Below are 13,905 nucleotides of genomic sequence, written 5' to 3' on the forward strand. Positions count from 1 at the left end.
CTTGAACTCCGAAAGTATCATTGATCATTTCATGAACGATATTATGTTTAACCCTATCATCATGTTCAACCCTAATTTGATCAGGTGTAATGCATATTATATTCATCTATGGACATCAAATTATAAAATATAACATTCAATCCATCTCTTTCTCCATGATCAATCCATACAAAATATATAGGCTTAAATCCATTATGGTACAAATAAACCATTATTGTACCTGATTGAAAAATTTTTAAGTACCTACATGCACTGCAAGGACAACTAACCTATCCATTATTCTTAAAAAAATCAAGTGTCATTCTTTTGTTCAATAAAATCTCTAACATTGTCAATAAATTCAGATTCCAAACCTACACCAATTTTATAATGCATACTATACATCCACAAACGATGATCCATCTACTCATATATAGATGTTCAATCATATTAATAAATTCAATAATAATTTTACTACATTAAACTAACAGAAAATGGTCTAAAATGCCCTCAAAGTATTGGAAATGGTATAAAATTACCCTCCATCCACCTATTGGCTCCTAAATACCTTTCCCACCCACCTATTGGGTCCAAAATACCCTTATCATCGACCTTTTGGTTCAAAATTGACCACTTATTTAACGGTTATATATTTAAACTATTTAACTATTTTTTTAAATACGTGGCGCTCAACTATTTGTTATAATTAACTTATTACTATAATTTATAAATCAATCCACTACCCATCCATTACTAATTAAACCCTCCAAATTAATAAATCACTCACATTATTAATGCAACAATAGAAAAGCTACTGTCAATTGAGTGTTTTAAAAAATTTGAGACGAAAAAATCTATAGAAGTAAATTATCATACATTCAAGTGTCTAAATAAAAATTACCGAAAAACTTAAAAGTCTGACTATGTTCATCTTAATTATTCTTACGTCTCAATTATGTGATGTTACTTCATAGGTAACTTTTTTTCAAAATAATATATTAAAAGTTTTAAAACAAATCATAAATATTTATAAAATTATATTTTAAAAAAGTGCATGAAGTAATTCGGGATGTATTACTTCTTTACCTTTAATCATAAATTTCTAATTCAATCTTGAAAGAGAATCAAATTGAAAGTGTACTCCTAAATAAGCGGCTCAACATAAATTTAATTGGGGCTTCGATTCGGACTCAAATAATTTTGTATGTCATTTTCATTAATCTATAATTTCATCGTGTTTTAGTAGTGTTTATGACGATTTTGATATTATAGTTGAATTATTAATTGGGTGGGGTTTAGTTAGTAATGGGTGGGTAGTGGGTTGGTTTATAAATAATACAAATAAATTAAATTATAACCAATAGTTGAACATCAAGTATTTTAAAAATATTTAAATAGTTTAAATTTAAAATCATTAAATAAGTGGTCAATTTTGAACTCAAAGGTGGATGACAAGGGTATTTTGGAGCCAATAGGTGGATGAAAAAGGACATTTTGGAGCCAATAGGTGGATAAAGAGTAATTTTGTACCATTTTCAATACTTCAAGGATATTCTAGACCCTTTTCCGTTAAACTAATTTATGTTGTTAATATAAATCTTATATTTCAAGATCTACAAAGTTAAAACTTAATTAATGAATGAATACTAATTAATTAAATTTAAATTCTAGTTAAGTTCAAAATTAAGTTTATATTCCTAATTAACTTTTCAAGTTATTATAAATTGATTAAGGTTAATATGATTTCAAGTACTTAAAAATTCTAATTAAGTTCTAGTTAAGTTAAAAATCAAGTTCTAATTGATTAAGATCAACAAAATGTCAAGTTCATATTCCTAATTTAGTTCAACTTATAGTAAATTCAAGTTATAAATAATTATAAGTTCTAATTACACTAAGTTGTAATTCAAATTCCTAAAATCTCAAATTCAAACTAGCTAGTCCTAAAATCACAAATTCAAACTATTACTCCTAAAATCTCAAATATAATTCAAATAAGTCCTAAATTTCAAATTCAAATTAGTCTTGAAATCACAAATTCAAACTAGTCGTGGTAGAATCCCAAATCAAACTAGTGCTAACTAAATTTCAAATTCAAACAATTAATCCTGAAATAATCTCAAATATAATTCAAACTAATATTAAATTTCAAATTCAAACTAGTCTTGAAATCACAAATTCAAACTATACCTAGAATCTCAAATCAAACTAGTGCTAATTAAAATTCCAAATTCAAACTATTAATCCTAAAATCTCAAATATAATTTAAATTAGTCCTAAATTTTAAATTCAAACTAGTCTCAAAATCACAAATTCAAACTAGTCCAAAAATTTCAAAATCAAACTAGTGCTAAAATCTCAAATTCGAAATAGCAAGTCCTAAAATTCAAAAATCAAACTAACTCAAATAATATCCAAATTCAAACAATTCCATATAAACCCTAATTCAAACTAGTTTTAAAATCTCAAAGTCAAACTAATTAACTCAAGAAATATCCAAATTCAGACGAGTTATAGGATCGATACCCTAATTCAAACTAACCCTAACATTAAAAATTCACTAAATAATAATTTCTAATTCAAACTAACTATAAATAAATAACAAAATCAAATAACTAGTAACAATTGAATCACTAACAAAATCAAATAAATTAATTACAATTAAACTTACAATAATATTAATTTTTTTTGGATAAATTAAATCCTAACCTTAAAAGAGAAGGAGAGAATGAAGAGAAAGGGAAAGGAGGCGACGACAACTTAGGCAGGTGAAGGCTCGCTAGTGCAGCAACGAATGACAACAATAAGGATCAAAGTGGAGAAAAGGAGAGAATATTGTGAAACGGAAAATGACAAATGAGAAATGGGGGAAATCGCATATATAACTATCAAATATTTAATGAAAGGCGACGGACATCATCTCTATGTCCGTTTCCTTTTTTTATATAGTTGATCAACATTTTGATAAAAAACAACGGACAGAACGATACAATCCTTCACTTATTTAAAATATTTGACCAGATATTTTGACCAAGAGTGACGAACATAAAGATGTTGTCTGTTGCTTTCATAAAAAACAATTAATAAAATAAAATAATTTAAAAGCGACAGAACGCGTGACTATTGTTAAATTTATATGTAATATTTTTAATTAAAAGTGAAGAACAACGTCTATATCTATATTGAATAAATAATTATTAATTTTAAATATATTTGATGCAAAAATTAGCTGAAAAAAGCGACGGACAAATAGAGATGATGTCCGATCTGTTGATTTTGTAAAATAATTTAAAAAATAATTATTTTTATTAAAAGTGACGGACAGTGTGTCAAATGATATCATTTTTTGGAGCGAAGTCATCCGTCACTTTTCTATATGTCGTTTTTAGCAGCTTTTTAGTAGTGTATCCATAAACACAAGACAATCACTAGCTTGATTTACCATTCTACTATGTTTTCAATTTCTTATGCCTACTCCTTGACCCATTTTGAAACAGTAAATAAAACTGACGCTTTAGATCATTTCTTTCATAGTAAAACTAGAGTACTACACCCAACATCATCTATAAGCCGAGCTCATCAAGATAAATGAAAAACTCAATTTGAAACAACTAAGAACTGTTTCCACATATATTCAACCATGTAGTTGAAATAATTGTGAAGATAAACTTCTAAACACTGACTTGTCCGTAAAAAATAACATATACTTACTATTGATAGTAATATAGTCCAGACTCCTCGTCCTTATCCTGACTTAACAATAGCATGAAACATGTTAAAAATCTGAGCAACCTAGACCACTTAAGGATCCAACATGCAACAATTATATTGTGAAGATCTAAACCAGGTTCACTCATAGAACCATAAATACATACTTGGTTGTCTCATGGAATCCAAAGTCAAACTATTAATATACCATTGTGGTATTCGAGTCATCCTTAGTTTATCTATCAGTGTAGTACTCGAGTCACCTATATATGTATATATCTATACTAGACATGATATTCAGGCCAACCCTTATTTTATACTAGGCGTGGTATCGGAGATAACCGTTAGGACATCTTGTATCAAATGTGGAACTTAAGTCAACCATCAATATATGCAATTATGTACAATCACAAACATCATGATCAGTAGCACTTGAAATCACAAGTCACATAATCAGTTCATTGCATAAGATTATTAACATGTTGTCATTATGTATGCTTCCCTATGGTCTGCCATAATGCATACACAAACGATAGAGCAAGCAGTAAACATGCAAACCTATGTCTAGTGAACCACACAACCATTCTAACCAGGATTTTCAAGTCTAAACAAGAATTAGAGAACCACCCCTAGACATTATTTCGTATCTCGCCTTTATAATAATAATGACAACATATAACTATCTAGACTTCGTGCTCGATGGCCTATACATGTAATCTTCCAACATGTACATGATATAATACGGTAAGAAAATCTAGAGCCGAACAACAACTGATGAACCTTGCCCATGAATTTTGACTCCGCGAGAGCAACCTATGATGAACGAGCACAAAAAAATACTTAGGCTTTCACCTTCTTTGCCTAATAATTCTTCCCCCTAATTGTTCCCTTGCACCGGGTGCCTTTAGAGGGTTTTCAGAGCGTCCCTCGCCTATTCTTTTTCCTTTCAAAAGTAGAGAAAAAAATGATGCATTAATTAGGTTGCACAATTTTGACATCCCACTAATGCAAAATTCAGACTGCTATAGCGACGCCACCATAACAGATAGCCTCTCCTATGACGGGCCAACATAAGCCTGAATCAAAATTAAATTTGGGCTAAAATTATTATGAACTTAAATTTTTAAAATTTCTCGCACCACACTTTCAGATTTTTGAAACTCCGTACAATATGCTGTTTAACAATAATAAATAGAATCGTTACATAAAAAGACATTTTAATCCATTATATAACAATAGAAATATTTTTAGATAAAATTATTAAACACAAATATATTATACATATTATGATACAACAAGTAAGAACCATCCAAACAAACTAGTATTGCTTATTAATCTTTGTAGGATCATTTTAGAAGTAACAAAGAAATTGAATACATAATTTGACATGATAAAATTGTTTTGGGACCTAACCAAACATTTACAATTTTCCCAAAAGATTCCACATTTTATGAATTGTAAGCTCACGCAGTTCTATGCACAGCTAGCTTTAAAGAAAACACAGAAAGAACAATGTATGGAGTGAAGGGTATTGTGCTAGACGCTTCAATTCTGTTGAAATCCGGTGATGATGAAAATGGGAGTCCCTCTCTTAGACCTGATGCTGATTATGTTCTTCGCAAGCTTCGATACTCCAACATCTTCACTGTAAAAATATCAACTTTTTCTTGATTTTTTTGCCATTTTATTGTTTTCTATTTGATTCTTGAAAGATTGTAGAATTCCGAAGAATTGTTTAGCAAATTAGTTGGGTTTTGAATGTTCATGTATGTATTATGTTTCTGTTAAGTTACATGCAACCAATTTATTAAGACTCAATTTCAAATAAGTTGGATTTGGTATACGGATCTTTTGGTTTATGGGGTTATCGCATCAAAGAACTGTCTTTTAGTGTTGTTCTTTATTTGGGTTTGGAAATTGACTGTGCTGTGGTCAGTGGCTAATCCAGAATTTTCATGTTTGGGATTTGAAATATGAACTGAATTTTGACCCCTTAAACCACTAAGCTAACGTATAGTCTTGTGTTCAGGGGGTTCAGTATTATATACTAAAAATTAAAAATAAACATACTTTATATATGCAGTGTAATTTTTTTGCTGAGGGGTTAGATCCGCCCTTGGCTGTGTGTAACTCACATTGTCATTGTTGTCTTCTTTCTGGGTTTTTAGCTTCTGAGTTCTTTCTTGATTATCCATGTAATTGGAAGTTGTTACAATAGCTTGATGATAATCATTGTTCAATCTAATTTTGCCAAATTGTTTCTTCTTTTTTGTTATTCTCAATTGGGTAAAGATGGTTTTTATACGGAAATTTGCTATATTGCTGAAATAATTGGATTTATGAGTTGTAAGAAATTTTTTTTCTCCTTATAATTATTTGTGGTAGTTGAGGAATTGTTTGATTTTATGAATGAAATTTATACCTTTCAATTTTTGTAGGGTATATCCTATGGACCGGATCTTTCTGCTCCTAAGGTGATGTCCTTTCTGCTTTTTTGTTTTGCATTTCTTTCGGCGTATCACGTTTAGTGATGTGGTTGTGTAAAGAAATGTTTTGCACTAGTATTCCTATTGTCTCAAAGTTTCCCTGCCTACCAAAATAGTTTAAATGTCTTCATCAATAGTTTTTATATCCATGTCCTTCTATTTCTTCATTTTTCTTCAATATTTGGTCCTTGGCTTGTTTCTTTTAGTTCTCAAGTCCCGAATTTTTTCACCTTATGAGCGGAACTACAACAATGATGTGGACTGATATTTTTTCAGAAAAATTGGAATCTCAAACAATTGCAACTGCTTGTTTTAGGTGCGCCTCCTCCAAGAAAGCGCAAGACTATATTCCTACAATTGTTTTGTCTTCAGGCCATCAGCCATAGACAGCTTTATAAGTGAGGTTTCTTTGGAATGGGGCGACATTACTGGAAGTTATATGCATGTCGTTTCCAGTTACAAAGACGAGGAGATTGCCCAAATGATAAGTTCTGGCTGGCTGATCACTGCTCTACGTGAGTTCCAATGCATTGACCTTCTGTTCTTTTTTGTTTTGATAAGCCAACTATGCATTGATAACCTATAGAAAAAGGGAAAAAGTGAAACAAGAAGAAACCACATGAAGTCTTCTGATTTAAGTAACTGAGATGTTCCCTTTACTTGTTGCTGATGATTGACTGTTTTTAGCCTTCAAAGCGACCTATTTCTTAAAAGCATTTCACTCTATACATCTAACATTTAGAAGGTTCTTTTGAGGATCATTGGATTTTCAAATTTATGCTCCATGAAAGGGTTCAAAAACTCAAAAAGGCTGCACCTTTCTCAAAACTAAAAATCACTTACATTACCAAACTAAAGTCCTTACCAATATATAACCTGTTTTTTATTATTGGGGTGAATGGGTATGATAATTATCCGCTGGAGGTTTAATATCTGTAGTCACTACGGGTGGAAAGTTTGTTTTCATTCTCTCACATATGTGCTTGCAAGCATCTCATCATCCGACCTCTTTTTGCAGGATCTCCTGGAAAAGCATCAGGTATAAGCTCACAACTATCTTGTCCCTTCAAACAATAGTTTCGAACAGTTTAAAGGATTTCTTTTCCATTCTCTGGAGAACTCCTTTGTTCTAGCTTGTGAATTGCTGTTGTTATTCATATTGAAGAAATTTGTTGGCTTCTGTCAAGTGGTGAGATTGTTGTTTTCTTCTGAATCTGAAAAATTTCTACATTTACGTCAGATGTTGAATATAGTACTGGAACTGAAAATCCAAGCAAGATTTTCATTAACAAGCTTGAAGAACTGCCTCTGACTATCTGCCATTTAAATAAAAAGGTGAGAAGAAATATTGTGTACTGGTGTGCATTTGGATTCCTTAAACTTCTTAATTAAGATTTACTGGCAACTCCGTAATAGCTCCACCATAGTGGCTTCTCTGAAACATTTGGTCATTTATTCCGTGCCGAAGCTACTGTTAGTTCGTACCACATGATGTTTTCTCCAGGCCGAGCTTCAACGCATCCTATGGCTTTCAACATGACCTTTTTTTAGTTTTATCTTAGAAAAATAACAGTTTTATTAACATGGTGGGGAAGTTACCGCTATACAGGTGGTATACAAAAGTAGAGAGCCTACATAGGGTTGTGGATGTATAAAATTTCATATTTTGCGAGGCTTTTGATTCCATGGGATGATCCTGGTACATATTTCGTCATATTGAGTGAAAAGAATGCAATAAAGAGGAAATGTATGTGTCCAGAAACGTGAAAGATGTGGAAGAGTTTATTTTTTCAAAGATCTTAGAATAGTTAGTTTCTTCTGTAGCTGAATGACTGATATCCTATCCAAACAAATCATAAAGAACGAATCTTTAGTGAGAAATTGTACCCCAATTAGATGTTGTTAATGATGTGTAAGAGACATATTTAGTGAACAGATTCCTCTTATTTTATTTATTCACTGGCAGCGGCAGGAACATAGAGCCATTTTAATGCTGTCTAAACAATACTTAACTCTTGAGTGTAATTTTTTTAATTGTTAAAAAAAAAGTATAAACTAATGAAGAATTTTTTTTGTATCCTTTAGAAATTGGTTGGGAGCGTAACGATTAATGTTCTTAAGGATTCTTTATTTTATGCTATGGGTAAGCAGGCAATGGGCAAGGATGTCAAGACGGTTGGTTACTTGATGAAGCCTTCTCGTGAAGAAGATTTTGCCAAGGTCAGTTCTGGTGGCAAAATGAGTTGAGTACTTATTTATTGTGCATAAATGGTTGTCAGGCATTCAAACTTCTTGCATAATTTCAAATAATTAATGTTTTGTGTATGTCTTCTCCATGATCCCCAGCTTTTAAAATTTTTTGAAGTAGGCTTTTTCTGTTGGTTCATATGATGAAATGTAGCTAGTGCTTTGCTTGACTTAGGAACCTTTCATGTTATGTTTTGAGACTTGACATATTTCTTATGTTTTGCAGAGAGGGGCATTCCCCCTAAAACCTACACCAAACGGATTAATTTTTGTGCCCCTAACTTACGAGCTCCCTATATCACAGCAGTTACAAGAAATTGACGGTGTTCTACATAAAGCAACTGATGACATCATTACTGTTGAAATGAGCAGCTCTTCAGATTCTGAAAACAAAGTTACTTTTACAGCGGGCATGCAAGAGTTACAAAGGTGACTTCCAGCTGTTAATTTATAATGGCTTAATAATATGCTGCAGAATAGAAAAAGGGGTGATGATTTTTTACTATATCTCCTTTAAGTGCCTTCAAACTTCTATCGCAACTACATGATAAGAAGGTAACCTGTACACTACATGATAAGAAGGAAAGAACTTGCCCGCACCCAGTGTGTACATATCATGGTTAAGTGATTGAATGTGATGAGAATCTATATTACTGGGCATGGTTTAGTGCAAGAAGTGTTTGAGGAAATAAATACCATGAATCTATTTTTTCGGTAAACACCTGGTTTGGGTAAATTTTTACCTGATAAGAATCTCAATTTGTCATTTCTTTATGTGAATCACCTTAGTACCCTTCAATTTGTCAACCTGAGAAAATAGGGTGTTCAGAAATTCATAGCTATATACTAAACACTGGAAGTCTGTTCAACTAAGCGCATCCTCAAAACTTCTAAGCATGAAGTTGTTAGAGGTAATCCAAGAGAGACATACCAAGGATTGTTATGGTTGCCAAGAGACCCTATTGTTTAAGCTGGAATTGAAAATCCGAAAGCTAAATATCAATAATAACATGATGTAGATGATAATAAAGGTTTAGCTAGCTCTAACTATGTGCCCAAGTTCATGTTTAGATCGGAGAGCTATACCCTGTTGGTCGAAATAAGTTTGTATCTTTATCTTATGTTCTGTAAAGCTCATGATGGCTTGGAGCGATCAAAAATATTTAATGATTTCATTCATTCTCTATAGCCTCTCTGATAATGATAATTTGTTGATAGCAAAATGTGGATGCTGTTCATAGATCGTTGTAATTTCTTGATGGAAATGACTTTCTTCAAGCAGCTGAATGACATCTTTAATATTTTTGCATTATCTTTTATTTTCCTGATTGTTTATGTCATATTTCTATCTATCTGAAAAATGCATTGCATCACATTTTGCAGCTTGAACTGGTAACGAGTGTCGAATTAATTTCTGGAAACTTGGATGGAATTTTCTGAAATGCATTTAGAACTTTCTGTTTAAGCTGAAATAAGTTCATGTCAGAGGAGTTGGTTTAAATCACACTAAATCTCCTTTGGTTATTTTCTGTTCAGGTACATCGGATGCCATCTAGACTGTCGTTTGATTGACCCATTCACCAACATATATCCTGTTCTTGATCGGTTGAAAATACAGCAGATTCTAGGTGGTTTGGAAAATCTTAACAGTAAAAGCTGCAGTAAAATCAGAGGTCCCCATTTTCTAAAGGTCCTTTTTCCTAAATGGTACCCATGTTATGCTTACATTAAAAAATCTACTGTGAAATCTTTGTGACTTCAGTCCCTAATCTTTTCCTTATTGATTCATAATTGCATCATCTGTTTCTTTATTTCTTCATTCAGCAGCCTGCTTTTCTGAAGCTATGTTAAGCGAGGCCTTATTTTGGGGTGTCAGTTCCCACCAAATATATGGGTACCATGTGTTTTGGATGGGATCAAGTGCTATAGGCTTTCTGCAATCTGAGTTGATGGTGTCTTTAAGTGGGGTTAAGGGATAACAATAGTGGATCAGCTTGGTTAGTCCAGGAGAAAGTTTTAGGCTTTTCCCACTCCATGAATGAAAAAGATCAGTCACTTTGTTGCTTTACAAGGGCCATCCAAGTTGAAGTTGCTTGGTTGGGATGAAATTGTTTATACTATGGAATTTTTTGTCTAGCCAATCCAGTAGTTGATATGGTTATATAGAGCCTTACCTGAGAATAAAACATGGCCGAAAAGAAGGAAAGTATTATGCTACGACAAGTCATTTTATGAATAGCATATTCAACTATAGTATTTAGATGCTTAGGCATCGTTTTTGGGTTTTGTTGTTTGCTCATTATGAGCTCTCTTCACAGTTATTGGGGGCATCTTTCAGTAAGACTGTTTTCAAGAGTTTACCTGGTACCATTTTTTTCTAAAGTTAATCATTTTGTTCTGTTGTTATCACTGCTTAGATCAGGTAGGTTAAATTTGAAGTTGAAAAATTTAATTAAACACAATACTTAAAGATTTTATCTGTATCTTATATTTCTTTGAGATTAAGATCTTTGTATGTGTTCCTCAAATTGCCTCACTATTTGATGATCTAAAACCGAACTGTGAACCCAAAAACTGGATAAGAAAACGCTACAATACTTCAGTTTATGGTGGTTCACTACTCATTTTATCATTTATCATATAAATCTGTAGGTATGTGAACATCAGTTTTATCTACTTGCTAGATATTTGATTTAACATGCATTTCTTCGAGCAGGTTGTTGATTTTCGTGAGCCCAAGTTGGAAGACAAGCTAGCCGATGCAAAACTGTCACTTCCGAACATTGTAAAACCCCAAGTTGCTTGTGGAGTTGCTGATGCTCACAGCATGGTAATGCTGAATTCTCAATAATACTCTTTGTCCCTCTCTCTTTCTCTCTGTACATATATATTGGGAACTTCTACTCCATAATAGGTTTGGTATATGGATTCCTCCGTTTGATGTTATTAAATTTTTTGACTATATTTGCTTCAGCTCCAAGCTTTGCTTTTATATGTCTTCCATCTTTTTTTTTTCATTTGTCCTGTGAATTGTCAATTGATTTTGCAACTTCCTTTTTGATAAGTGATTTTTCTTGTATGGCAGTCTTACGTAGAATTTTTAATGGACAGGCCATTGTCTTCAAGGAAGACAGCTACAAAGACCTCAATGTCCCTCTTCCAGCTATTGTGCAGGTAAACAAGGAGCTATATGTAATGAATATAATATTTTAATCAGCATCTTGAATGGTAGAACTGGTTTAACTTGAAGATTCTAAGTTGGTGCCTTTGTGAAAGTGTTGCGTATTTTTTCATCCATATGTAAGATGCATTCCTTATATGCAAATGGCAATGGGTAGGCACTTGATTGTATCAGGTACTGATCAGATTTGCGAGATGTTTTGGAAGCACGGATATTGTGCGAACAACAATTCTCATCTAAATAATTATTTCCTTCTAACATAAGCTTTCTCCTCCAAGTTAAATATGAAGACAAGTGTAACTGCAGGAATATGTGGATCATTCATCCACCATGTTCAAGTTTTACGTTGTTGGGAAGAAGATGTTCTTCGCAATTAAGAAGTCTACACCTAATGCAGATACCTTGATAAAGTTAGCTGAAGAAAAACAGTTGAAGCCGTTACTTTTTGATAGGTACTTTACCACTTCAAATTCCTCGTCTGCTATATGCATTTTCTATGCCTCTTAAGATCACCTATTTTTGCAGTTTAAAATCTCTACCCGTTGACACGCTAAAAAGCCAAAATGAAGATAATACACAAATTGATCATGAGCTAGTCACTGATGCTGCAAATTGGTTGAGAAGGGTACTTGACCTTACTATTTTTGGCTTTGATGTTGTGGTAAGTACTTTCATATTCCTCACCCCTTACAACCTATGTTTTAGCTGATTAACCTTTTGTCTTCATTTTTTGTGGGAAATTAAAGAGAAACAAATTGGATTAGCTTTAGGAGAATAAGATGTCCATAATAGCTGTTAAAAAGATAATGCTCCTCCATGCTCTAAACCAACATCCCACGTAAATTCTTTAACTTGTACTCTTGTAGTAAGACTGAATCATCTGATAATCTTGTGAGAGCTGTGTAGTGAGGCGTCAAATAGGACAGGTTCACTCAGTGATTGTGGACAAGCATACATGTATCATTCTTCTCTATTCTTTTGTCGAAATTTTAAGTATTGACAATCTCTATGTAAAGAAAGATCTCTCCACCAAAATATATTATTCCTTGACTCCCTTATGTAGTGCTTTGATTCTTCTTTCTCTCCACAACGAAGAGAGGGCCTTGTGCTAGTCAGTTTAGCAATGACATTGTAAAATGAATGGAACATTAAAAACAGACTTAACTCTTATCAGCAAGCCTCTTCTTTGGACATTTGCCTATGGTGCCTCTTCTTTGATCTTCTATAGTTGCCTATTTGCTTTTGTTCTGTCAGGATAATTGATTTGTAACCGAGAGGTAAAAAGGAGAACCATAACAAGGTTTTAATAACATCTGCCAGGGCCAAAAATAATCATATCTCAAATCTCATCTTCTTCTATATCCTTGTTGCTAAGCTGATAATTTTGCCACAGATAAGTGAAATAGAAAGTGATAAATAATAGTTAAAGGGAATAGGACTCGAGCAACACACGTTGTGATTGTGATAATGACTTCTGAATCGAATCTCAGATCCAGGAAAGCACCGGTGACCATGTCATTGTTGATGTAAATTACCTCCCATCGTTTAAGGAAGTTCCTGATGAGGTTGCAATACCGAAATTTTGGGAAGCCATAAAGGAGAAGCTCACTGGAAAACAAAGCACAGAAGCAGCAATATTGTTGTAATATTCATCTTAGTAGCAGGACTGACTAATAAAAAGGTTATATACAACAAACACTGACTACCCTATTCTCTTTTGCTATTTGTGTTATTAACTGTAACTTATTCTGTAAATTCGAAATCCTATTTCATTCTGCTCAGCTTAAGTTCTAGATTTGAACATTAACCATCTGCTGTTTCTATAATTTGAAATATCAGGAAGTTGATTCCCTTATCTCTCATCCATCTATTTGGATTTAGGGGTGTGTTCAGTACGACGGAAAACTACTTATTTTCTCGTGTTCGGTAGGTAAGCAAAATATATTATCCTAAAAACATTTGTATATAATTTGGACATACTATGAGAGGTGGGGGTGAAGATTAGGTGTGTTGGAGTGTAGGGAGAACACGATCTAGTAGAGCTTGTTTTCCCTACTTCCATTAGGGAACTCATATATCCCATTTTTAAGGAGCTTGTCTTTTTAGAGAAAATGTTTTTCGAAATATTTGATCAATCGAATATGAGAAAATTGGAAAATGTTTAACAAACACACCCTTGAAGAGTGGTTTTGTATATTTCAGATTGAGGCAGAATATAGAAGAGATGTGTGTTAGAGTTTAACATCTCCCTAGAAATAAAATGTTTGGGCATTCTTTTTGGACCGTCAAAGTCTTGAAGGATAG

At 32.8% G+C, this 13,905-nt stretch overlaps 1 protein-coding gene across 2 annotated transcripts; it reads left to right on the forward strand.

The window, feature by feature from the left end:
* Positions 1-5,046: 5,046 nt before the first annotated feature.
* On the forward strand, positions 5,047-13,408 carry LOC101258977 (inositol 1,3,4-trisphosphate 5/6-kinase 4). 2 transcript variants are annotated; one of them, XM_004244731.5, is made up of 13 exons: positions 5,047-5,334; positions 6,126-6,161; positions 6,490-6,688; positions 7,192-7,212; positions 7,414-7,508; positions 8,325-8,393; positions 8,647-8,849; positions 9,957-10,110; positions 11,137-11,250; positions 11,532-11,594; positions 11,908-12,053; positions 12,127-12,262; positions 13,092-13,408. In XM_004244731.5, the coding sequence occupies exons 1-13, from the start codon at positions 5,200-5,202 to the stop codon at positions 13,245-13,247; spliced, it is 1,527 nt and encodes a 508-aa protein (XP_004244779.1). In that variant the 5' UTR covers positions 5,047-5,199; the 3' UTR covers positions 13,248-13,408. The 2 variants fall into 2 exon arrangements, with proteins under 2 accessions (XP_004244779.1, XP_019070955.1); XM_019215410.3 differs by having other exon boundaries at positions 5,112-5,334; positions 8,259-8,393.
* Positions 13,409-13,905: the final 497 nt, after the last annotated feature.

Source organism: Solanum lycopersicum, chromosome 8 (assembly GCF_036512215.1).
Source record: "Solanum lycopersicum chromosome 8, SLM_r2.1".
NCBI lineage: Eukaryota > Viridiplantae > Streptophyta > Magnoliopsida > Solanales > Solanaceae > Solanum > Solanum lycopersicum.

What these genes read in the sequence shown, in the direction of transcription:
- LOC101258977 (XM_019215410.3), top strand. Translation starts at nt 5,200, where the DNA reads ATGTATGGAGTGAAGGGTATTGTGCTAGACGCTTCAATTCTGTTGAAA. An exon ending in ATCTCCTGGAAAAGCATCAG is followed by an intron (nt 7,213 to 7,413) that starts GTATAAGCTCAC and finishes CATTTACGTCAG; the next exon opens with ATGTTGAATATAGTACTGGA. An exon ending in GTGAAGAAGATTTTGCCAAG is followed by an intron (nt 8,394 to 8,646) that starts GTCAGTTCTGGT and finishes TATGTTTTGCAG; the next exon opens with AGAGGGGCATTCCCCCTAAA.